Raw genomic sequence first — 25,000 nt, 5'->3', positions numbered from 1 at the left:
TTCAAAATTCGCCTTGTCTCCCGGTAGGACTTGAACCCACATCTTGTACCTCTCCGGGGCCCATGTATTAACATTCTACTACAGGAGACAACCTGACGTATGAAAATTATACTGGTCGAGTGTCTAAGTCTATCGGAATGAAGGGAATTGTTCTCCCATGTGATCATCATCATTTTCGTGCTCTATTTCTATTCCCATCATTTCATCTTACGGTAGTTGGACTCAAATTTGGACATTTTAAGCACGGCAAGATTTGCATTTCCTTCTCATATACTGCAAGGGTTGTCAGTTTTGGTGAGAAATGATGCGTTTGCCGTATTTGCATGTATTCGCATGTTTTGGTGGTTATTTTAACTTCATGATAATTTGATTTAATCATTTATATCGAATAAACCATGAGGTGGATTTTTTTCTGTCATACCCTGAAAACATGCAATTTAGTAAAATTATTGCTACTGAGTTAAGTTGAAAAATAAAATTTTAATTGTTTAATGATCTTGGAATAACCAGCTTTCAACGAACTCGCTGAAATTCTAGAAGGTTTCGAGAAATTGAAAATTTCGGCATTCTAAAATTTTACAGGAAAGTCGTTTTTTTTTTGCCGGTCGCTGTATATTATAAGGATTGCTTTAAAATGTCTTGGGGTTAATTATATTGGTCTTTTAAAAATGTCCTTTACAGTTATCATTGTAGAACACCGAAATACGAATTCATAAATTGCAGATTCATATGATCTATGTATGTATATTTCATGTATAAATTTAAACCTTCTTAATTTTTTTCAAAACATTTACAATGAAAAAGAATAGAATAATCTTTTATAAAATACAAACCCACATTTCTATTTTTATTATTATTCAATATATTGCAGTTGTCAGAAATATTCAATGGGAAAATGACACCTATTTTACAGATGCAACTATGAAGGCACCCACGAAAAGGAAACAACAAACTGTCACTGAAGACACCAATCAAAATTTCGCGACGCGTAATAGTTCTGAAGAGATTAAAATCAGCAACGATAACATTTCAGTTCTATCAATTGATGAAAGTGGTGGACGTTCAGACACAAGTACCACGTACTCAAGTGATGATGAACAATTCAGTAATAATTTCAAGCTAAGCGGTCAACTTAATCCAGACGATATACTGGATGAGAATGAAAACAGTACCCGTACCAATTCACCACGCGGATCAAACATAGGTTGCATAGCAGTGCACAACTCATCGGATATCACTTTCGGGAACAAAACTTATATCAGAGGACAGGTTGTAATCAAAAACGTTTATCCGGAGAAGCAAGAATCTAAGATTGGGACTGAAAACATAAAAACAGGTTGTATGAACACACAGTTAACAGTAAAATAAATAAAAATAAATTTTATTTGTGATTTCAGATAAGCGGGATAGGAAATCATCTAGGCTTAGAGCAATTACTCGTAGTAGGCCACTCCTCATCGTTTTAATTTTGACAACGGCCGTAATAGTTTTGTTATGCGTCGTGTTCAAAGTTATACCCTCAGGTAACAACCATTCACACAAATCGCACTGCAGTCATCATAATAAAAGTTACAAGTAGCTAGTTCTAACCGGAAAATTTATTTATCTTATCTAAATAACATTACTGATTGGTTGTTTATGGGTGTAGATAAGTAGTTTACATATAATTTTATAGATAAAACTATTAGTTTTTTAAACGTTTACACTAGATGCCATTCTTGTTAAAATAAATGCGTTTTTACTTACCCATTGTCTAACCTTTGCCTAATATATTTCATAAATATTGTATTGGATCTATGATTTTCGGAATAATGATTGTCGGCTTTCATTATTTATTCATGAATTTCTCATTTCTTGAGTATTCAAAAAACATACATAGGTACGCGCTTCAATCCATCCGAAAGGCTTAATTGTATAGGGGAGAATGGGTATACTTGAACCCATTTTCTTATTTTAAACATATCTTTTTGGAAACATTTAGCAACTCCCTCCGTTCTACATCTTCTGACAGCATGTAATTTCAAGTTTCAAAGCTCCAAAAACTAGAACGATACTTAAACCCGTAGGTGAACAATTTATAAGTGTCAGAAGATAAAAATTATATAACATTGTCTCGACCATAGAGACATTGCATACTTTAAGGCGCTTTTTTTCTACAATTAAGAGAAAAGCAATATCTTTAGCCCTTTTTCAGACAATTATTGGGAAAATATTAGTAATCTCGAAATCAGCAATGATCACGATGCATTCAGAAGAAGAATATACCTTTTTGAACTCTTGTAATTAATTAAACCCATAATGAACATTTTAATAATAATAATAATAATAATAATAATAATCAATTTTATTCGTGTAACATAAGATATGTACAATCTTTTTGAAGTGTTACATTTGGGTTTCCATTGTTTCGATTTCAATTTAATTGTTTCTGATGAATTTTCATGTCTAACTAATAAGAATCAGTTGTTACCTGTTTAATGCAAATCTTGATAGTGAAGCTTTCTTAAATTCCGATTTCGATTTAATGGACTTTATGCTGGTAGGAAGATTATTCCAGTTCGAGATGCCTCTTACGAGAAACGAATTATTGTAATAGACTGAAATATGAGGTGGAATTACAAAATTAATAGTTCTAGAGTTTCTTACTGGAACAAATAGTCTTTTAATGTAATGCGGACCTCCTCTAGTAACTATTCTATGGACCGAAACGCACAACCTGTGTTTATAAAAGTTATAGAATGGACAACCGATCAGCATTTTTTGAAGATGAGAAACACTTGAAAATCTAGATAGACCATAAACATAACGGACACATGAGTTTAAAGCAACTCGAAGTCTATCCATGGACCTAACTGAACAATTTGAGTAGATAAAATCTCCGTATATAAACAATGGATAAATGTAGCATTTGAACAGTTTTAGTTTAGTATTAATATCGAGGTGCCTAGTGGTAAGATTGAGCCTTTTTAAGGATCCGTAGATTCTGCTACATTGTTTGTTTACTTGCCTTTTCCATGACAGTTCTTGATCAAAGATTACGCCAAGATTTTCCGCATAATCGGAGAAAATAATTTCGGAGTCTGCCAAATTAAGTCTCAGAAGATCTGAATCCCTATTCCATCTATTAAAAAACAGAGCTTTAGTTTTTGCTGGGTTTATAGGTAGAAGGTTTAAGTAGGACCATTCATTAACTTTACGTAAGTCATAATTGATTTTATCACAAACATCACTTAGGGGCACTGATTTGTCAGAGCAAAAATATATTTGCACGTCATCAGCAAACATTTGAATATTGCAATATTTAAGAACTGTAGGAAGATCATTTATGAAGAGTGAAAAAAGAAGTGGACCTAGAATTGATCCTTGAGGAACTCCTGACTCAATGGGCATTAGGACATACAGACAGCTATCAAGGGAAACAGCCTGTTCACGACCCTGAAGGTATGATTTAATCATTTTTGCTGCGGGTCCAGAAAAATAAAATTTTGAAATTAATTTTTCGATGATTTCTTGTGGGACACTCTGTCGAACGCTTTAGCAAAATCTATTAATAGGAGGACTGCTAACCCTTTTTTATCAAGAGAAGCGGCAATATCATTATGCACTTTGATCAAGGTAGTTTCTGTACTATGGTGAGCTCTAAATCCAGATTGACTATTGCTTAAAAGATTATTCTCATTGATATAGTCCGAAATTTGTTGTTTGATCAGCTTTTCAAATATTTTTGAAATGGAGCTTAGAAGACTAATTGGTCTTAAATTAGTAATATCGTGATTATTCGATTTTTTTGGAATTGGTATAACTTTAACTTTTTTCCATTGAAACGGAAATTTAGATGTTCTAACAATTGTATTAAAAAGATGGTTTAAAATGGGCAGTATATCGGGAAGAACAATTTTTACAAGTTTAATAGGGATATTATCGAGTCCAGTAGCGTTGGATTCAATAGAGGCTATTGCATTCACTATTTCATATTCATAAAACGGTTTGAATTGGAAACCGGCTGAGGTTTGTGGGATGAAGATTTCTTCACTATCATCAGATAAAAAATTTGAACAAAAGTAATCGTTTACATCTGAGGCTGAAAAATTAGAAATGGATGAAATTTTTTCTTCTTTACTCAGACCGAATGCTTTTAAATTATTCCAAAACTTTTTAGCAGGTAAATTTAGAAGTAAATTTTAGAAAACTTTTTCTGAAGTATGTTTAGAGTTTCCCATTGCTTTGAAAATATGGTATTGAGAAGTTCTTATTACACTCTAAAGATTGATGTTTTGGAATAAATATTATGTTATAATTTTTTCATGTAAGAGAATTTTTAAAGTGATGAAAAAAAAACTTCAAGTCCCATTTTTTGTAGTAAATCTATTTTGCTGCTAGAATGGGATGCATTGGAAAATGGCATATTTATGTGACTGGTATCAACGGTAAGACAATTCAAATTTATAGCATCATTTAATATTATATTTTCAGGATTAAATCTATTCAAATCATCTATGAATATCGAAAATCACATTCTAAATCGTAGTGTGTGGCTAGCTCAAACTCCAGCTCAGATAAGTCCTTTATTGGAGTTACCGGTAGACCGGGTAATCATTGCTCATACTGTGACGGACGAATGTTTGACACAGGTAAAGTCTAATAATCTTTGAGAAAATATATAATTGATTTGAACCCCATTTCAGAAAGCATGTATCAATACGGTTCGGCGGATCCAGGAGCAACATTTAAGAGAAGATTATGGTGATATTGGCTATAATTTTCTCATCGGAGGAGATGGTAATATTTACGAAGGTCGAGGATGGCATCACATTGGAGCCTTCTTAGTTGGTAAAACCGATTGATAAGGTCATTAATCGAAATCAACTAAAACAGTGGAATCAATTTTAGGTCAAAACTCTAAAAGCCATGGCATTGCTTTCATAGGTGACTACAGATATCAAAAACCTACGGAAATACAGATGGAGCTATTAGATGGTCTGCTTCAAATGGGCGTCAGTCTAGGCGTAATCACAGCTGAATTTAAACTGTACGGTGCTAGACAGTGGCAGCAAACTATAAGTCCTGGAGACCTTTTGTTTGCTAGATTGAAGAACCATGGGCACTTCAGTTTAGATTAGTTGGGTTGTCCGCACATGACATAAGGAAATTTTTACTGACGACTTTCTGCATAGTTCCTAGAATAACTAAGCAAAATCTTACTTTTTACTCCACACAAACAATGAATATTCGGAAAGAAAACGCCTTAGTTTATGCAACTTATAAGATTATTAATTCAGTAGTAATTAAAATCAGTACAATTCAGTACATTACACGTTCTCCAAAAATTAATATAATTCAAGCATTTTTCAAAAAAAATGTAGGAATGGCTTCCAAAAATGCGTGGCACCAAAGTGGATTCAAAGTTGTCTTGTTCTGAAAGATGATAAATGGCAATCGACGTTGTCATAGCTCAATAGTTTGTGTTACAAACTCTAAAGCTTTGTTCAGCCAAAACAAATCGAGTCTATATGAAAATCCTTCTAGTCAGGATCAAGAATTGTCCACAGTTGTAGTTCAACATATTCCAAAATTGCAAAAAAAAAAATTTCTAGGAATCAGGATTACACAGATTATTTTTATAAATAAAAAACGCCGTTAAGCAGGCAACATTTTGCCATTCTAATCTACAGTGCTCTGCCACTCTGGCTGAATGTAAGTGCAGTATATTAATGACACGTGATTGCGCCTATTATTAGGCTCAGAATACACGACAAGACTTTTTTTTAATCTTTTGGTTAGATCAGAGAGCGGTTTAATATCGTAATATCTTTTTCATAACAACAAATTGACTTGAATACCGTACCGTAGTTTCAAAGAATCAATGAAACAGTTTTGAACGTACTTTAGCTTAATATTAACTTTATTTTCAAAGTATTAAAAACTCCGTATGAGTAAACGAATTGTATTACCTCCGTTCGTTTTTCGACCCTCCGGTCTTTGTCTGGGCTGCTCTTCCTCCTCGTTGGGCATTTTTAGGTGATGCTTTACTTTGATCTCCACCCGCAGATGGGAAACGATTGTTTGGTTGTTGTGCGCCCTTTGTTTGACCGGTAGAAGCCCCGGGGGGATTAGATGAGCCCCCTTCACTCGGTCCAACTTGACGCCCCTGTTTACCACCTGCGACGTTCGAAACAGCGGCGCCATTACCATGAATTGGTTGATTGTTAATCGCCAGATTTGGATTGGGATCACTCATATTGATCATTTCATTGAAAGTAAAGCAGAAGTCACCCAGCCTATGGATTTCTCCATTCTTACCGGAGTATAAAGTGAGGCATTGTCGCCAAACTGCAGCATACCCTTTTGTCAACCGCACAATATCACCGGGAGTTAACAATTTTCCTGGTTCATCCCATATCGAAACGTTGATAGCAGCGCTTTGATCCGCCACTTTGAAAGTTCTCACTTCCCGGTTTTCCTTTGTCAGTGTAACTGGTCCAACATCAAGAACTATAAAGATAACGTTGATATTCTTGAGACCTGGATAAATATCTTTAATGGCCACTAGCTCTAACGGATGTGGTGCACTAGAACAAAAAAAAACAAAGTCAAAAACATTCAAGAGAGCCGCCCATTCATGATTTGTTACCAACCTGTGTGGTGGGACAGCCATATCAAAAATAATCAGTTAACACTAATTGATTGTACAAATCTTCAGCAATTAATTGATCAAAGCTAAATGTAGCTTGAATATTTCTTGTAGAAAATATAATATATTTCTGCCAACTAACACTTTAATTCGTTAACAAACATAAGACTTAAGCTCCCAAGAATTCTATTTTACGGCATTTACGTCGTGTTTACATTTTTACAACCACTGAAATGAACGGTTAAATGAACACCTTCATCATAAAGTTCATGAAGTCGAGCGCCATGTTAGCTCTCATTCATTTAGAAAAACAAATCAATTTAAAGTAAACACACATTTTAAAAACAGTGACTTGTGCTGGAAATTTAATTGCTTCAGGTAAGTTTTAGATGGAAATCTTATCAAAAAAATAAGAAAAATCTGTTTTGCGTATATTCTAAAAAGAGCCTGTATTGAACCATATAACGATATATCGTGTAAAAACCTGGTAATTATTCTTTTTCCGGTATAGTAGAAACTTAAACATTGCAACATAGCGACATCTACATTGATTTATGAATGGGACGAAAGTGCAGTTCTTTTAAATGAAAGGAAATAACAACTGAAGATTGGTAAAAAATAATGAAAATAATATGTTGGTAAACTTTTAAATTATTCCCGAAATATGAAATTGCGTCTGTTTTAAAATAAATGTTTTATCCTGTGTACCATACATATTTCGTAACTCGCTTCTCTGTTAATTTCAAACGCATTGTAATGTTCTCGCATCCCTTTAATTTAAAAAGGATCCATACCTTGTTTTTCAGTTATTCTTGTGATAAAATGAACAAAAGCAAAGTTTCCAAGGTTTCCAATAGATTTAAGACACAAATTTTAATGGATTCTTTTAATAGGATGTGTGTTCAGATAACACGAATTGCGCAAATTTAATTGAAAAATCGGAAAAATCTTTCAGAAATGTTCTTGGAACTTTTTTCTGTGTAAATAAAATGAACTATCGCTTTTTCGAACCTTGTTCATCCCCACTGTTGCTATACAAAACTCAGAGCGATCAATTGCTATGATCGAGATCTTAAAAACGCATTTGAAAGCTTATCATATTTTACTATGCGGAGAGCAATTGCACCCGCCACTATTTTTAAAATATTTTATAGACTAATGAAGTTTTTTCAAACACGTTATCATTTCTAGGTCGTTGGAAGCAAATTATTGCCGATTCAATAATTTTTGGCTCGAATTTTAATTCATTGCTTGAAGAACTTTTTCAGTTTATTAGTTTCACGAACACGATTAGAAATATCGCATGTGAACTTATTTAAATTTTTTTATTAGTTTTCCAAGTACCTTTAACTTGATTTTCGATTATCGATATCTCCTGAATATCAAGCATTCTGTTCTAGTGGCAGCACTGGTCATCGATGAACAACATAATAAAATCATTCAGTTTTGATTACGCCTTGGTGAGGGGAGGATTCGAGGAGCCGGTTCGTGAAGAAATTTGCAATCCTGGTCGATTATTTAAAAGCACTTTCCACCTGCCGGCAAGATAAGATTAAACGACAATAACGATTAGCAAATCCCACAATCAGTGTCCATGCGTTATATAGCAGATGTATAACGCTATCGAGCTTCTCTGTGGGTCGGATGTTGAATTTGTGAATTAGCTGCGGTCTGGAACGGTTCTTATACCCCCTGCTAGTATTATCAGCTTGGTAGTGCGCGTGTGTTTTCGTGGTCGAACATCGGCAAGTGTGCGAGATGAAGAAGGAAAATATTTAATAATGATTTCCACCTAATGCTCTTCAATTTCGGTGACGTCGATTCTTCCCGTTCCTTGATCTGAGATTTTGGAAACGTCATTCCTTTTGTCGGAGATGAGCTGTCAGATAGTTGAATAATTTCCGTGGCCTTGTTGGCCTTGTACGTCGTTATCTTCACGATTTTAGTATCCAAATCTTAGCAGTGAATACATACTTTGTTGTGCCAGATAGGTCAAGTTTGTTTACCTGAGAAATGAAGGAACTGGTGGAAGAATGAGAGAATTCGAAGAACAACATAAGATACATCGAAATCGACCTTCAACGGAGCAATCTGCGGAGGTTGGATACCATCCGCAGTTACTTCTCGAATACAAAAGAGGAAGTAAGACGGTTGAATAAATAAACTACTAAATCCAAATAAACGATTTTGGAGTAAATAAGAGTGACATCAGTCATCCAATATTCTACAAAGATGGGGGCCGATCCGACCGGAAATGGACTTGAGAGAGTCACTCACATTATGAAACTAGCAAGTGCATTATTTTATGGCTTAGCTTCATTCCTGATTACTGTGGTCAACAAAACTGTGCTCACATCCTATGGATTTCCGTCGTTTTTGGTTCTGAGCTTGGGCCAATTAGCTGCTAGCATAATAGTTCTTTTCGTAGGCAAGCGTCTGCGTATAGTAAAATTTCCAGATTTGTCTAAGGACATCCCGCGGAAGATCTTCCCATTGCCATTAATTTACCTTGGAAATATGATGTTTGGACTCGGAGGAACGCAAGCTTTAAGCTTGCCAATGTTTGCTGCTCTCCGTCGTTTCTCCATCCTAATGACCATGATATTGGAACTCCGGATACTTGGAATACGTCCTACAACTGCAGTTCAAGTCAGCGTCTATGCCATGGTTGGAGGTGCTCTCCTAGCCGCCAGTGATGATCTTAGTTTTAACTTGCACGGATATATGTTCGTCATGATTACCAATGCCTTGACGGCAGCCAATGGAGTGTACATGAAGAAGAAGCTGGATACTGCCGATATGGGCAAATACGGTTTAATGTACTATAACTCGCTGTTTATGTTCCTTCCAGCCCTTATTGGGACCTGGCTATGCGGTGATTTGGAGAAAGCATGGGAATTCACTGCCTGGAATGATCCCTTCTTCACCCTGCAGTTTCTACTTTCCTGTGTGATGGGCTTTATACTGTCTTACAGCACTATTCTATGCACTCAGTATAATTCAGCCTTGACAACCACAATTGTGGGTTGTCTCAAAAATATCAGCGTGACCTATATCGGCATGTTCATCGGTGGGGATTATCTCTTCTCCTGGCTCAACGCAATCGGCATCAATATCAGCGTAGCTGGTTCTCTCCTGTATACATACGTAACGTTCCGAAAGAAATCACCAGCTACAACATCATCTTCAGGTTCTGGTGGTCCGAAATCTGCAGATCGAGAAGCGCTATTGCCTCAACAGGGACGAATCGACAACGTGTGACGAGACAGCTGTGGCTGTTGAAGATTTCGTGTTGGTTATTATAAAGACGATGGCAGGAAGAGTAAACCAAAGTGTTTGTGTAAATTGATTTGTATGATTACCGTGTAGATAATCTCGATAATATTTAATTGTAGTAAGCCTAATCAAGATATTATTAGTTTCTTTTTATTTCAATAGTGATTTTAAATTTTGATTTGATCAATGAATTCAATCATTGGAGCAATTAAAGTGGCCATCAGAGTGTAAAATTCTCTGTCCGGTCGAGTTATTCGATCAGTAAAATATGTCATCTATACGTGAAACTTTAAAAAGAAAATTCCCAAGCTAAACTGACAGCTATGTTTGTACCTATGTATAGAAAAACCCCAGCTTTTAGGAAATTGTTAGTCAACTAACATGTATGAAAATCTTTAAGTCCAGGCCTTTTTATCAGATCAACGTAATTGATAAAAATCAATTTTGATCAGTTTCAATAACCTAACCGCCAACTGCATCTTTAATTAATTCCGTGAATGACACAAAGATTAACATTGGAACGATACTAAGCGAAATTTTGAATTCGGCAATATGTTTTAAATGAGAATTCATCTTTATATTTAATAATTTATTTACATAATTAAAAAAAACTTATTGACCTTGCCAACGAAACTTCACTAGGAAGAGCTGGTAGTGGCTTATGCTTCAGTATGCAATAAGCTAGCTACTACTTATAAACTTTTTTTGTCGTGCAGCGTAGCAATTGTTGTGTCTATCATATCATAAAGCTAGTAGATACACGTGATGGCAGATATAAATAGCCGACAGATGCGCTTTATGACTCCGGTTACAATCTTTCCTCATAGTGTCTGACATGATAATCCTCAATTTTTGTTTTAAATGTTGAAATTAAAATAGGTGGTCTTGATTTGAGAAATGATTTTAACCTAATTTAGCTAGAAATATGTATTTCGATTTAGATACTCTGCGCATGTAGGTGACTACATGGATTGGAAGATTTGTTCGTAAATTAATGTTGACATTTCTATTAAGTTTCCTATAATCCAGGTAAGTTCTCGTGTTCTAAATGGAATAGTAAAGGAATTTAATTTCGAAAGCCATGAGAGAGATCACGAAGATATATTTTAGTTAAAATGTGGAAAACGACAAGGTAACATGAGTATTTGCCATTCAACTTAAGCAACTAGGTTGTTTTGTCTGTTAAATCTTGTTCTCAGATTCTTTTTCCAAAGTAAATTTTGACTAAACGCGACTTTCTAAAACCGTTGTGATTAGCATATCAAGCACATAACGCGCTACTTTAAGTATTTTAGGATTTTTAACTTTATTTAATCAGCGTAAGGCAGTGAAAGTTTCCTCATAAACTTTCAAACCCAAATTTTTTCCATCTTTTCAGAAAAATGCTTTTTCGTCTATTCCGTTGCGGTGCCATGAACAAAATAAGGATACATACGAGATACGCTGCCACCGAAGCCCGACTCTCGAATGCTACCGAAGAACTACGACAGCCTGTGGATGAATTTACAAGGGAATTTCTCAGAAATCAAGTTAAACTTACTGATCTTCAGCGAGTGATATTAAGTGCAGGATGTTCCCTTGCCGCACTTATTAACCCCAGAAGGTAACGTTGGAAAATACTATTATTGCAGTTACTATTTCTTTCAATTTATAAAATCAATAAAACTACAGGCATGACATGATAGCCTGTTTGGGAGAAACAACAGGAGTTTCCGCTTTAGAAAACATCCGGCAACAAATGAAACAATCAGAAGAAGGGCAGCAAATTTTAAAAGATAAACCAAGGATAAACACGCATACAGTCAGCTTGGAAAAATTGCGTAGTCTTCCGGAAAACTCTTTTGGATCTCATTATGTTCGATTTCTCGATCAATACGTAAGCATTCAATTCAGTTAGAAAAATTTAGGTTCTTGACAAGCTTCTTATTTTGCAGGAGATAACTCCAGACTCGCGAATGGAAGTGCGCTTCATGGATGATCCTGAACTGGCGTATGTCATGACGCGGTACAGAGAAGTGCACGATTTGGTGCATACCATTTTCGGAATGCCCACTAACATGCTTGGTGAAGTTGCAATCAAATGGGTGGAAGCACTTAATACAGGCCTTCCTATGTGCTACGGAGGAGCAGTTTTTGGAGCAATCCGATTGAGACCCAAGTAAGAAAGTTTTCTTCAACTAGCTACTGAGTAAAGATATCAACATTCTTTTTTCGTTTTCAGACAACGGCAAAACTATTTGAAATATTATTTGCCATGGGCTCTACGAATGGGACAGCAGGTGAAACCATTATTGACGGTCTATTGGGAAAAACGATGGGAGCAAGACATCGACGTATTGCGGTCCGAACTTAACATTGAAGTGTTGAAAACAGATTAGGGACATTCGAAAAATAACGTTAGGTGACACTATGCTACTCGTTTTGTTATGCTATTTAGAAATATACTTTAGTATTTATACAGTTTACCTATAATATTTACAGATTGATAACATTATCACATCTCCCAACATTTTTAAAAACCATCTTACAAAAATTGACACTAAAATTTAAGCTGATAAGTTTTTGTCGTAGGTTTCACGTTTTGTTTTCTCAAGGAGGCAGGCAAAACTGGTCTCAACTGCGGAGTTTTCCGGCCTAGCAGTAGATCTAGTAATCTGTGATTGTAAATTTCCGGAAGCGGGACATTGAGATCAATAGAATTCTGCATTATTTCGGAGCAGGCACGAAGATCTTGCCTCCAAACTGTAAAAAATAATATAAATATTACCCTAGAAAGCAAGCTAATACCCAAGTTTAGTGCACAAAAACACTCACATTGATAATCAAATAATCTCATTAATATCAGCTTGCATGGAGGCATCATGTCATGTTTAAGGAATAATTCCATTAACTGATAAACTTGTTCAGTGCGATTTTCTTGCAGAAAACTGACGCAAATCTTGTTTATCCTAAAAACCACAAACATAATTTATAAAAGGTGCTTCAAATTGGTAAGAATAGATATATGTACCTTCTAGCAACGACCTGACGCAAGGCATCGTGTTTATTGAAAAGGGTTTTGGAAGCTTCCTGGTCACTGAACCACTGACTTCGAAAACTTTTTTCCCATACGTAGCATAGCATTATGCTATCGTTTAAGTTTTTCATAAAATATTCGCTTGTTTCAATGACTGCCAGTAAAACAGCTTCACTTTTGTGGCCAATAGTTTCATCTACGATCCTTCGCAATAAACGATGTATCATATCCTTTATCTCCGGACTGTTGGCTTTCCTTAGAGCATGCTGGAAGCTTTGCAGTGAATTTTGCGTATTTCCTAGTTTCCATTGGAATAAAGCCTTATAGTGTAGAAAATCACTGCTATCAGCCATAAGTTTTGAGTCTACCTTATGACACAGTTCTAAGAGCTGTTCGAACCTTGTTCGATCATTGTAATCAATTAGGTGTCTGAATATTTGATCAATAACATTCAGAGAAGGTAATCTGTTGAACTCCAGTAACTGATCGAAAAGAAGTTGTACATCACAATTATTTTTCTCTTGTATTGCTGTTTCTAAAAGATTATCAATGTGAATCTGTTCCAGTGGCTCTATATTGACAACTAGAGGATTCGATGTGAGATCATCAAAAATTTGCGTTAGGTTTAATGTGGTGGTTTTTGTGACTGGAGTTATCGGTTCCGGCTGCAAAACATTTTGCGAAATTGTCGTATTTCTTTTGAGAATTTTCCATTTCAGAGCTTTGTTTTCCATTAGTTCGCTTATAAAAGAATCGATGGCATCGACATTGGTGCTTTTTGGATGACCCGTCAATAGTTTAAGCCACCAAATGTTCGGAAATGTTATCCTTCTGAGAGCTCGCTGATGCACGCTTACAGCTAGGAACGCCATATTCTTTCATAAATCTGGAAAAAAAGCGATTAGGTATGAACGAAACTACGAAATACAGCATAAAAATACCTTTTCACGATTTAATAGCAATTTTAAGCTCGATAGTAAAATTATTTTTGTTACTCAAGATAATATTTCTGTCAACCTTTAATCAAAACAATCGTAATAATAAATATAGCTCTATTCCATATTTTCGTCTAGTTAAAATGAACCTGCATGATTCGCAAACAGCTGACTTCAACCCCCTTCATCTTATGTTCTCCAATAAGAAAACTATTCATTTCAGTTCATTTATGGTTTTTGTTCAGGGTTGCCATTTTGTAAAAACTAACGAAATCAGGTGAACAGCATTTCAATAAAAGTGTGCAAAAATTACCGTTTTGAACGGTGTATACAAAATTCGGCCCACTGTAATACGCGTCACCTTTTTTTAAATCGAAATTCTTAGAAAAAAAAGCAATTAATGTTTCGCCAATTAAGTACGTTAGATATTTCGGAAAATACTTAAAAAAAATGCAGAACGATCAAAATGTGTTAATCAAATTTTTAATTCGTTAAACCAAATACCTAAACATTGTAAAATTGTAAAAAAAAAAACATTTGTTTAATAAAACTCCTACACTCAGAGGAAATCTTGTTATAAATTTCATAAGATATATCTTCTGAACCACTTTTTTGCGTCCAAACTAATTTTTCATAAGTCTTATGAAATTCTTTCAATTTTCATACGATGTTCTTATGAAAAATAGAAGAAACGGCATTGTGAAAAAATGATGAACACATTCATTCATAGCATCAGTTTTTTTTCATCATCTAACAGTACGAAGCAATCGCCAGTTCATAGTTATTATAGTTTTCCTTCAATGTTAAATGTTATTGTTATCTCCGGAATGGTAAGTTCGATTTGATGTTTTTGGTGTGAACGTTGAATATATTAGTAAACCAAAATACAATATTTGTGTACTTTTCAGCAAGCTGATCGGCAAAAAACGAAAGGTCGAAGATTAAGATGAGGTAAAAAAAACTTTGATGGAGCCGTCTGTTGATGCGCTGCTGATGGTGACCATGGAGGATTTAATTTTAAACAAATTTGGCAAACAATAAAGTGAATGTTTTCAGCATGAAATATCGAGAATTTTTCTTATTAGAAAATGATTTACTGTTTCCATAAGAATCTCTTATGAAAAGCAACAACCTCTCATTCCCAGTGATTTTTAAGTTCATGTTCCGCTTCGCAGCGAAATAAATTCGAGGCGGGCCGCTTCGGATTTTTTTCGCTGCGAAGCGGAAAATGAACGGTAATGAATATTTTTCTTGCTGGGTTGAAGTAGGCGTTCATCTTCAGAATTCATTCGCGTCATAAGACAATCTTATGAATTTCATTAATTTTTCTTATGGCGCCACTTCATAAGAGAATCTTATGGCATACATAATAGTATTTTTCTGAGTGTAGTTAAGGAACATTGATATATAACGTCCGCATCCATAAATTACGTAACGCAGCTAGAAACTATCGCCCTCCCCCTTCTTCCTTCATACTTTGGAAATCTGAGTTTTGCATAGTTTGAAAATAACATTTTTAAACTTTGTCAACATACACTCAGAAAAATACTATTATGTATGCCATAAGATTCTCTTATGAAGTGGCGCCATAAGAAAAATTAATGAAATTCATAAGATTGTCTTATGACGCGAATGAATTCTGAAGATGAACGCCTACTTCAATGAGAGGTTGTTGCTTTTCATAAGAGATTCTTATGGAAACAGTAAATCACTTTCTAATAAGAAAAATTCTCGATATTTCGTGCTGAAAACATTCACTTTATTGTTTGCAAAATTCGTTTAAAATTAAATCCTGCATTGTCTCCATCAGCAGCGCATCAACAGACGGCTCCATCAAAGTTTTTTTTTGCCGCATCTAAATCTTCGACCTTTCGTTTTGCCGATCAGCTTGCTGAAAAGTAAACAAATAATGTATTTTAGTTTACTAATATATTCAACGTTCACACCAAAAACATCAAATCGAACTTACCATTCCGGAGATAACAATAACATTTAACATTAAAGGAAAACTATAATAACTATGAACTGGCTATTGGCTTCGTACTGTTAGATGATGAAAAAAAACTGATGCTATGAATGAATGTGTTCATCATTTTTTCACAATGCCGTTTCTTCTATTTTTCATATGAACATCGCATGAAAATTGAAAGAATTTCATAAGACTCTTATGAAAAATTAGTTTGGACGCAAAAAAGTGGTTCATAAGATGTATCTTATGAAATTTATAATAAGATTTCCTCTGAGTGTATTCACAACAAAGGTAAAAATGAGTGTTTTATCGATCTATGATTATAGGACGAATGACCAAGCTGGTTAAAATCCTCTATAAATAAATAGAATAGAATAGATTATAGAGTATTTTTTAAGTACTAAGCAAACGACTGAAATTAAACTATCCACCAAAAAGTTTATGAATGTCTTCTTTGAAATGGATAAAACAGTTGCATTTGTCCTGTTATGGGCATTTGTCCTGTTGTGGTCCTGTTATATTTTGCTTTTTAGCCTGTTTATTCCACACTGGATGAGCATTTATTAAAATGTCTAAAATTAAAACAGTTTTGTTAGGTAGTAGATCATGCAATAGGTAATTTTAAAAGCGTTTTGTAAATACCGTAAATACCTACTTCAAAACATAAAACACAATCCTTCTGACAGGATTTAAATGGCCTCTAGGTTCTTCTGGATACCAGATTAACATTTATAACTTTGACATTTGTAATAATTAGAATGCAGGAAAAATGACATGAGACATGAGTATCAACTTATTTGGAATACAGATAAGTTGGGGGAGCTGCAGATAAAAAAAAACCTTAAAGAGCAATTTTAAATCTAAAAACATAATTCGAAACAAATCAATAATAAGCGAAGATATCCAAATTCCTGAATGCACCATTCAAGAGCTTCTAAAAGTTGGACGCGCCTAGTTTTTTCTTCATCTGGCAGATGCAAACAGAATATTTTCTCTCGATTAAGAGTTTCCCGATTTTCCTCAGCAAGCATACCTATCTACAGTTTTTCTCTCAGTTAACACTCGGGCTCATCGGGTTGTCTTGTCAGTTTCGCACCAGACGCCGCGCATTTTGGACGCAGTTCGGGAAAATTGCGGGTGGAAAAATAGTACTTGACGCGTTTTTCTTTCCTTCCTGCTGCTCGCTTGTTTTTCTTGATGGTTCTTTTCTCACTTTGCCCTGTGTGGTGTGATTGTTGGTTTGGGTAGGGTAGGTGTGCTTATGGTGAAATATGAGTATGTAGGAAATAGAAACACTTATGAGCGATGCAACATGCAGCTCATGGATGCTGTGAAAAGTGTTTTTGATCTTTTCCCGTACGGCGCGCTGAGTGAATTACAAAATCTACCAGGATTTTTCTTGTGCAGAAGAGAAAAAACAGTTCACTTTTCTTCTCCAGACCTAGACGAAATTGCAAGGAAAAGTCCTGCCAGTGGGAGAGATCAGTCCAGAAGAATGGGTCCACCCACTCACACCCCCAGGCGACCCCATTTGTTGTGTTTTTGCTGAGAGCATAGTGGCTAGCCTTGTTGTATAGTAAAGAATATGTTTATTTACAAGCTGGAACTAGTATATATGTTACTAAAAGTGCCAAAGTACCAAAGAATGGGGCATTAAGTGACGCTAATACTGTGCTCACAGTTTAGTACAAGTAAGGAAGCATACATGCAATCTTAGGGAGGCAGATGGCTAATTCTTACCTTTTGCCAGCCATCATCCTGGAAAAAAAGTGCACACAGAGCTATTAAACGAAGCGAAGCATCCTTTCCACGTCAGGTCAGGGATGTTTGCATACACACAGGAGAGGACCAATTTCGTGTGTACAGACATTTTAGATTTTTTCAACGTATTGCAAGCCTTTTTGATTAAAATTTATTTGATTACAATTATTTTGAGGTTCTGGAATGCAAGGCTCATTGCAAGAATATTTTATTTACTTGCTTGATCTAAAACAGTTGTTTTTTCTGATATTTGCTCTGCCAAAACAAATGTTTATTGGGAAAGATCATGTTGCAAATGTTTCTGAAGAAGTGTAGCGAAATAAAATATCAAAAGCAGAACTTTTGACCGTTTAAGACCTTATTTCAAGCTTTTTAAATGTGATAGTGTAAAAAGTTGATATAAGGTGAATCGGGATATAAAAAAAGAAAGGATTGCTAATGTGTGATTACAATTGACTTAAGTGATCTACAATCGTGAGCAATGCATTTGTTTTAAACATTCATCATTGACGTCTCAACACACATTAGATGTACGGCAGTGAGATTCGGTCAAATATTATAATTAAATGATAAAAACGGGTACTTTTTTGCGAAATTACTCTCTGGAGCCACTCTTTTTTATAAGTTTTATTAAATTTATTCATAAATTTAGAAACTCTCTTTGTTTACGGGTGAATCGTAGTTATAGATCTCTATATCTACTCTTTATGCAAGCTTGAGTCACTTAAGTGATTAACATTAGTTCCCCTGTTCCCTAAACAGTCCGCAGGGTTCGGACAAGGCATTTCCAACATTCTGTGTGGGGCAGGATTTTCAGTTTATGATATTAAATAAACTGAGGCATTAAATTAAAAGACTTCAGCTTCTTCCGAAACTACATAGATGTCACAAAGTGTAACGTGTAACATAATTTCAAAATGGAAGGTAGTGCAATATCAGATAATTGTTATTAATAATTCATATATTGTTCAGTTTTAGTTTGGCAGCCAGAAAGGTCATGTCGAATTTTGAAAACCGACCATATCTATACATTTTGTAGATTGTTCCAAAAACAGACCAGTGCAAATTTTCAGCTCAATCGGACTTGATTTAGCGCTTATAGTTTCGGTTTTTTGAGCTTCAGAAAAAAAGGGAAAAAAGGGAGGAAATCTGGAAAATCGGAACTTTAATTTTGATGCCAAAAATGCATGAGACGAAAAGATTTGGTGATACCTCGAAGAAAGTGTTTTGACTAAAAATCGACATTTTCTGGCAAACCGACCGCTTTTTGGAAAATCCCAGACGAATCAGATAGATTTTTGGTTAATTTTATTTTTTTTTTTTTTCAAGATAACACCAAATCTTGAAGTTTCATGCATTTAAGTCATTTGTTATCAATATTAAAATTTCGATTTCCCAGATTTCTTTTGGTACCCCTTTTGGTTATTTCTTAGGGTCAGAAAACCAAAACTTTGAGCGCTTTGAGACACTCTTAAATCAAGTCCGATTGAATTGAAATTTTGCCCAGATCAGTATTTTTGGCCAATCTACAGAATGTATATGGTCGGTTTGCAAAATTCGATCATGATTTTTTTCTCATAAATATATTGCCTTCGTAATGTACGTACATAAAAAATGCGCTATGTTTAGGAATCAAAACCTTTGGAGTAAAATGGATCCTTGGCCAGCCAGAATGCCCCATGCAAATATTTAGTTTATATGGTTAATTCTAAGGGGTCGCTGAACGACGCTTAAGTTTGTATGAAAATTCGACATAATTTGTTCTAGCAAAACTGCAAAATCCATTTTTTTGGCTCTAAATTGAATGTACATATATCGATTGTTCTATAATTCAGATTTTCCTAATTATAATCAAACTTAAATGTAACCTAGTTAACAGCATTTTTGAACTCAGTAAACTGAAGGTCATTTCTAATGTGAAATCGGGCGCTGAATCCGAAAATGAAATTCAAAAAAATCTCAGTAGAACCGATTTTGAATTATGCTCCAAATATGAAATTTCGGAAAAATTAAAAAAGTTCTTGTACTTAGATTGAAATATCTCGGACGGCATAACAGTAATTTGAAATCTCTCTTTTGCATAATAAAGGTGAATAAATTTTCTATCGATCATCTGAACACTGTTTTTGCGTTTGACCAACAGTATTGTTGATATTAGTGACTTTATGAGAGAAAAAAATATAAAAAACGCATTTTTTTAAAGAAAATTTTGTTTCAACTAAAGTTTTAGACTCAATAAAAAAAATCTGATTTTCTTTTGCGCTTAAATTTCAGTTTAAAACAAAGATTTCAAGTGGTTATTTATCAAAATCGGTTGAAAATTGAAGAAGTTATGGCTACTTTACCATAATAGTATTTTTGGTAGTTTTTCATAATTTAACGAACCGCAGTACACTTATCATAGTATAGGAAGAATGAAACATGATAAATCTCACTCGCTCCAAGTCAAAATTATTTATTAGCTTACCAGAAGGTCACATGCCAAGTTTCAGGAAGATCTGACCATAGGGAGGGGTTGCTTGAGTCTCAAACGTGAATAACATTTTGAGGTATTTTGCCCGGAAGAAACGGAAAATGCTGGGTTTTCACCAATAACTTCTTTCATCACAAGCTGATTGTTTTTTATGGTTGATTTTCTTAAAGCCTAAGTTGAGACAAATATTTCACCCGAAAAGTGTAACTCGATTGGATTTGAAAAATACAAGTTATTCAGGTTTAAAGATTGTATTTTGGTCGAAAATTTTCGTATAAAACGCAATGCGTAAAAAATACTCATTGCGAGTTGAACAAAATTTGCGGCCTTTGAACTGCAATAACTTTTTTACTTCAAGTCCAATCGTGTTGCAGCCTTCGGGTGAAATATTTGTCTCAACTTAGGCTTTAAAAAAATTAACCATAAAAACAATCAGCTTGTGTTGAAAAAAGTTATTGATGAAAAACCAGGGGCGGGATTATGGAACTCGAAACAATCGAGTTTCGTTCGATTCGACCAACTTTGGCATTACCGATCTCGATTCGAATGTAACGTATCGAGATGATCTACTACCCGATTTACTCGATATCTAAAACGTTAAAATTTAGAACTCGAACGAGATTCGTAATACTGATTCTAATTCGATTCGAGTTCAACTCGAAACGGGTAACTCGAATAGAATAGGATTCATAATTTCACCCCAGTATTTTTTGTTCCTCCCGGGCAGAAAACCTTAAAATTTTATTCACGTTTGAGACTCAAGCAACCCCTCTCTATGGTCAGATCTTCCTGAAACTTAGCACGTGACCTTCTGGTAAGCTAATAAATAATTTTGACTTGGAGAGAGTGAGATTTACCATGTTTCATTCTACCTATACTATTATAAGTGTACTGCGGTTCGTTAAATTATTAAAAACTGCAAAAATTACAGTTATGGTAAGTAGCCATAACTTCTTCAATTTTCAACCGATTTTGATGAACAACCATTTGAAATCTTTGTTTCAAATTGAAATTTAAGGACAAAAGAAAATAAGATTTTTTTTATGTTACTATTGAGTCTGAAACTTTCGTTGAAACAAAATTTTCTCTAAAAAAAATGCGTTTTTTATAATTTTTTCTCTCATAAAGTCACTAATATCAACAATAGGGGAGAATGAGGATACTTGATCCCTGGGGATACTTGATTCCTTAGCTATACCTCGAAACTGGAATGTCTAACAAAGATCAAATGTTCTAGAAAAATGTGCCAAAATGAGCAAAATAACAATGCTTGTAGTTTAAAAAATTTTAACAAAATAATTGATTGAGTTATTGAACTTTGTTTGAAAAATTTCACAAAATGTAACTTTAAGATTTTTTTTTATCACTTTAAAATGTTCCTTACATGGGAAAATTATGAAAAAAATATTTATTCCAATGTATCAATTGTTTGAGCGTAAAATGAACTTCATAATGCCATTTTTTCAAAGCAATGGAAAACTCTCAACTTTTTTCAGAAAAAGTTTTCTAAAATGTTGATTATGGGTACAATTGATCCCCCTTCCAAACGGCATATTCTTCATCTGAATTGATCGTTATGATTGCTGATTACGAAATTACTAATATTTATCCAAAAACTAATATTTATCAAACAATTGTCTGAAGAAAAGAGCAAAAATAATTAATTTTCTCTTAATTATAAAAAATAGCGCCTTTAAGTATGCAATGTTATTTGCGTTGAGACAAAGTAATAGAATTTTCTTCTTATGTCTGCTATGAATTGTGAAATGAGAACAAACATGACCAAAAGAGTCAATTAACATTCTATCTTGGGGTTTTGTTTGATTTTTATACAAGGATTAGGGCTTCCTGAATAAAAGATCAAGTCTCCTTCAATACGGGATCAAGTCTCCCCTAACTTCAGAAAAATCGCAATTTTTTCACTCCCACGAGTAAAGCATGGAGCATAGAAACTTGAAGTTACAAGCTGACAGAAAATGTCTAAGGCGGCGAGTTGCTAATTTTTTCCAAAAAGATATGGTAAAATAAGAAAAGGGGATCAAGTATCCCCACTCTCCCCTACTGTTGGTCAAACGTAAAAACAGTGTTCAGATGATCGATAGAAAATTTATTCACCTTTAATATGCAAAAAAAGGGTTTTTAATTTCTGTTATGCCGTCCGAGATATTTCAATCTAAGTGTAAGAACTTTTTTAATTTTTCCGAAATTTCATATTTGGAGCATAACTCAAAAACGGTTCTACTGAGATTTTTTTTAATTTCATTTTCGGATTCAGCGCCCGATTTCACATTAAAAATGTTGGTCAGGTAATCAAGTTCACGATTTTTTTAAAATTTTGTAAACTAGTGTAATTAATACTTTTTCATAACATCGTGATAATATTATCCAAATATTTCGTTAACAAAGACTAAGTCCGAAAGATTGTGTTCTGATGTTTCTGATGTTCAATAACCAAGGAATTAGCTCATCGGTTGAAATTCTCTCTGGAGCCGCTTTGTAACATGTACCCATACACAAACAGGCAGAAACTTCATTTTCATTCTTTGCAAAACTACGAAAGAACTAGGCAACATTGCCACCAGCTAGCACCACTTTACGACTTTTGAACATTTTAATTTTATTCTTCAAATGGTGATTACAGAATGAATGTGAAATCTTTTCAGTCGAATCCCTAACAAACCTGATTGCTATGATATGACCTTATTCGAATATTTGATTGCTATGATTTCACGTGGTTTTTTTTATTTGCACGTGGTAACAGGAAGGAAATGAATTTAGAGCTTCAAAAAGGTTTGAAAATTATCTTAAAGTCTCAGATTGTTAGTAGATTTCAAATATGGTCCGATTATTATTATTTTTTATAGTTGCAATAATTCATTAGGAAAACAAAAAAGAGCCTTGCAAAGCCTGATCGAGGAAAAGGCTCACCAGCTTAAAGTGGATGAAATCTGAACACTTTTGTTTAGAGCCAGTCAAGGCGCTGTCGTACCCGGAAAGAACATCTACATTAACGATTAGCATTGTTTAGTGTTCAAAAAAAATTTAAAAAAAAATCCGAACAAAACTTGAACGCCATTGATCGCTGGTCTGATACATGATATTGGAATTACTTTAAATTACTCTAGAAATGCTTTTACTAATAACCAGGATCTGCGGTCTTTTTTCTTATTTGATTTAAATAAAAAGAGCAATTGAAATATCATTGATTACCATTTGTTATAAATATTCTGACTAAGAAAATCACCAATTAGATTTTTCTAGTAAACGACCAGTTGAAGGGTCATCTTAATAGTTTTTATTTCTTCTTATAAGTAAACACAAGTAACATCATACAAAACACGAGAAAATCAAAACTTTACTTATTTAAGCCTTGAAAATAGATGTTTATCAAACTCAATGGAAACTGGTAAACGAATAATTCAAAACGAGATTTCCAAAATCTGCTCGAGCCGTCAACAACTGGCGAGAAGTGATCTGAATTTTGATAGGCAAGTTGCAATTAAGGCGAATTACATTTTCACTGGGTCGACGAGGATTAGACAGGCGAAGTCTTGTCTTAAGGTCCACGATTTTGTCGAACTTTCCGCAAAATAGAATAATGGATTTAATTATTGAAGGTTAACTCACAACTCACGAATTTCTGAACCTGCGTTCCGAATTTTAGCGGTTCGAAAAACAGTTGGCTTTACAGAAAGCCTTCAACCTAATTCTGGAGAATGCCGAAGACAAGTTTATACGCCAACGATCGATTTATTCTAAACACACTTCTAAAATCACGAAAATTGCTTCTCACGAATGAAAAAACTCAATGTCACCTAAATGGTGGTACCTAGATCATTTTTTTAAATGCAAAAGTGATTTGATTGGCAGGAAATGTCGACACTAGATGGCAGAGTGATCCCTTTTGAAAAATCTCATGATTTTTCTACTAAGTGTCCTGTTTGTTTGTCTGTGATGTACCTATGAATGTACTCTGAAGCAGTTGGAAGATTATTGATAATAAGTAATCAGATTGTATAAAATATCTGCTCATCGATCAGGAATTTGAAGTCTTCCACATATTTTAGGAGTTCTTGTAACAAAGTGGCTCCAGAGAGGAATTTCGATTTTCTCTCTCATTTGTTAGATGAGGCGTTAGTTTCCAAAATGGATTTCGGAAACCATCACATTTTTAGATGATCCACCAATCATCCTTTCACGAACATTTTTTCTTCCAAGTGGATTATGTACCTAACTCGGTATTTTATTTTTATTGCAGATGTTCAAATGCTTCTCGAAAATTGGATTGGAAAAATTAATAAACTAATACTCTAAATTCAGGGGCACTTGTAATGAGGTGGATCCTGAGAGTAGTATTTCTTTACTTGTTGCTTTCGCTGAAATTGTCTAAATTAAGCGAAACAGCTATCTAAAATTTCCAAGCATTCATAAAAAACATAGAATATAATACAAACCATTAGGTATTGAGTTTAAATTTTAAAAATTTTTGAATTTAAAGAAAACAAATCATCTTTGAAGCATAATCGAAAAACTTCGAACGGGAGCTTAATTATTGACAAATAAACTACATACATTCAGAAGTACCTTAAATAAGATGGCTCCAGAGAGCTATTTCGGTTTAAGTTTAATATGCTCAACTTATAGAATGCACTCATATTCTGTGAAGCCTAAAACATGGTTTGCGAAAAGTCTACCACAAGAAATTTGCCAGAAGATGTAAAATTCTAGAATTGATACTACATTTTACAAAAATTCAAATTCCTAAAACTGATTTTCTATAATCCGTAGACTAATGCAGAATAAAAATGTCATAGTTGGATTCCTATATCGAAATGCAATCGAACCATTACCCGCTACATTTTTGTGTGTTTTTTATTTTCTCTCCCATGGTGCGGATATGATAGAATAGAAAAATAAACGGCTTCCGATTAACATCTTC

At 34.3% G+C, this 25,000-nt stretch overlaps 4 protein-coding genes across 4 annotated transcripts; 2 read left to right on the top strand and 2 right to left on the bottom strand.

Moving 5' to 3' along the window:
- Positions 1-49: 49 nt before the first annotated feature.
- LOC129760594 (peptidoglycan-recognition protein LA-like) lies at positions 50-5,442 on the top strand. Its single transcript, XM_055758254.1, has 5 exons — positions 50-1,336; positions 1,398-1,523; positions 4,474-4,631; positions 4,686-4,830; positions 4,891-5,442. Exons 1-5 carry the CDS (start codon positions 796-798, stop codon positions 5,118-5,120), a joined length of 1,200 nt encoding a protein of 399 aa, XP_055614229.1. The 5' UTR covers positions 50-795; the 3' UTR covers positions 5,121-5,442.
- Positions 5,443-5,884: 442 nt separating this feature from the next.
- On the bottom strand, positions 5,885-6,848 carry LOC129760595 (SOSS complex subunit B homolog). Its single transcript, XM_055758255.1, has 2 exons — positions 6,636-6,848; positions 5,885-6,569 (listed from the first exon to the last, which is right to left on the bottom strand). Exons 1-2 carry the CDS (start codon positions 6,653-6,655, stop codon positions 5,948-5,950), a joined length of 642 nt encoding a protein of 213 aa, XP_055614230.1. The 5' UTR covers positions 6,656-6,848; the 3' UTR covers positions 5,885-5,947.
- Positions 6,849-8,414: 1,566 nt separating this feature from the next.
- Positions 8,415-12,372, top strand: LOC129760596 (uncharacterized). The gene is made up of 5 exons (XM_055758256.1): positions 8,415-9,888; positions 11,286-11,510; positions 11,579-11,783; positions 11,842-12,065; positions 12,129-12,372. Exons 1-5 carry the CDS (start codon positions 8,864-8,866, stop codon positions 12,283-12,285), a joined length of 1,836 nt encoding a protein of 611 aa, XP_055614231.1. The 5' UTR covers positions 8,415-8,863; the 3' UTR covers positions 12,286-12,372.
- On the bottom strand, positions 12,311-13,991 carry LOC129760593 (uncharacterized). The gene is made up of 4 exons (XM_055758252.1): positions 13,865-13,991; positions 12,918-13,809; positions 12,722-12,855; positions 12,311-12,649 (listed from the first exon to the last, which is right to left on the bottom strand). Exons 2-4 carry the CDS (start codon positions 13,793-13,795, stop codon positions 12,447-12,449), a joined length of 1,215 nt encoding a protein of 404 aa, XP_055614227.1. The 5' UTR covers positions 13,796-13,809; positions 13,865-13,991; the 3' UTR covers positions 12,311-12,446.
- Between the last annotated feature and the right edge of the window lie 11,009 nt (positions 13,992-25,000).

Source organism: Uranotaenia lowii, unplaced genomic scaffold (assembly GCF_029784155.1).
Source record: "Uranotaenia lowii strain MFRU-FL unplaced genomic scaffold, ASM2978415v1 HiC_scaffold_674, whole genome shotgun sequence".
In the NCBI taxonomy this organism is placed as follows: domain Eukaryota; kingdom Metazoa; phylum Arthropoda; class Insecta; order Diptera; family Culicidae; genus Uranotaenia; species Uranotaenia lowii.
Note: the sequence above shows the minus strand (reverse complement) of the source record. Positions and strands in the feature narration are given on the sequence as shown.

Excerpts from the sequence above, each read along its gene's own strand:
- LOC129760594 (XM_055758254.1), top strand. The coding sequence starts at position 796 with ATGAAAAAGAATAGAATAATCTTTTATAAAATACAAACCCACATTTCT. Across the intron at positions 1,337-1,397 it reads GACTGAAAACATAAAAACAG|ATAAGCGGGATAGGAAATCA; the intron begins GTTGTATGAACA and ends TTGTGATTTCAG. Across the intron at positions 4,831-4,890 it reads CATTGGAGCCTTCTTAGTTG|GTCAAAACTCTAAAAGCCAT; the intron begins GTAAAACCGATT and ends AATCAATTTTAG.
- LOC129760595 (XM_055758255.1), bottom strand. The coding sequence starts at position 6,655 with ATGGCTGTCCCACCACACAG. Across the intron at positions 6,570-6,635 it reads ATGGCTGTCCCACCACACAG|TGCACCACATCCGTTAGAGC; the intron begins GTTGGTAACAAA and ends TTTTTGTTCTAG.
- LOC129760596 (XM_055758256.1), top strand. The coding sequence starts at position 8,864 with ATGGGGGCCGATCCGACCGGAAATGGACTTGAGAGAGTCACTCACATT. Across the intron at positions 11,784-11,841 it reads TTCGATTTCTCGATCAATAC|GAGATAACTCCAGACTCGCG; the intron begins GTAAGCATTCAA and ends CTTATTTTGCAG. Across the intron at positions 12,066-12,128 it reads GCAATCCGATTGAGACCCAA|ACAACGGCAAAACTATTTGA; the intron begins GTAAGAAAGTTT and ends TTTCGTTTTCAG.
- LOC129760593 (XM_055758252.1), bottom strand. The coding sequence starts at position 13,795 with ATGGCGTTCCTAGCTGTAAGCGTGCATCAGCGAGCTCTCAGAAGGATA. Across the intron at positions 12,856-12,917 it reads CGTCAGGTCGTTGCTAGAAG|GATAAACAAGATTTGCGTCA; the intron begins GTACATATATCT and ends TGTGGTTTTTAG. Across the intron at positions 12,650-12,721 it reads GAGATTATTTGATTATCAAT|TTTGGAGGCAAGATCTTCGT; the intron begins GTGAGTGTTTTT and ends TATTTTTTACAG.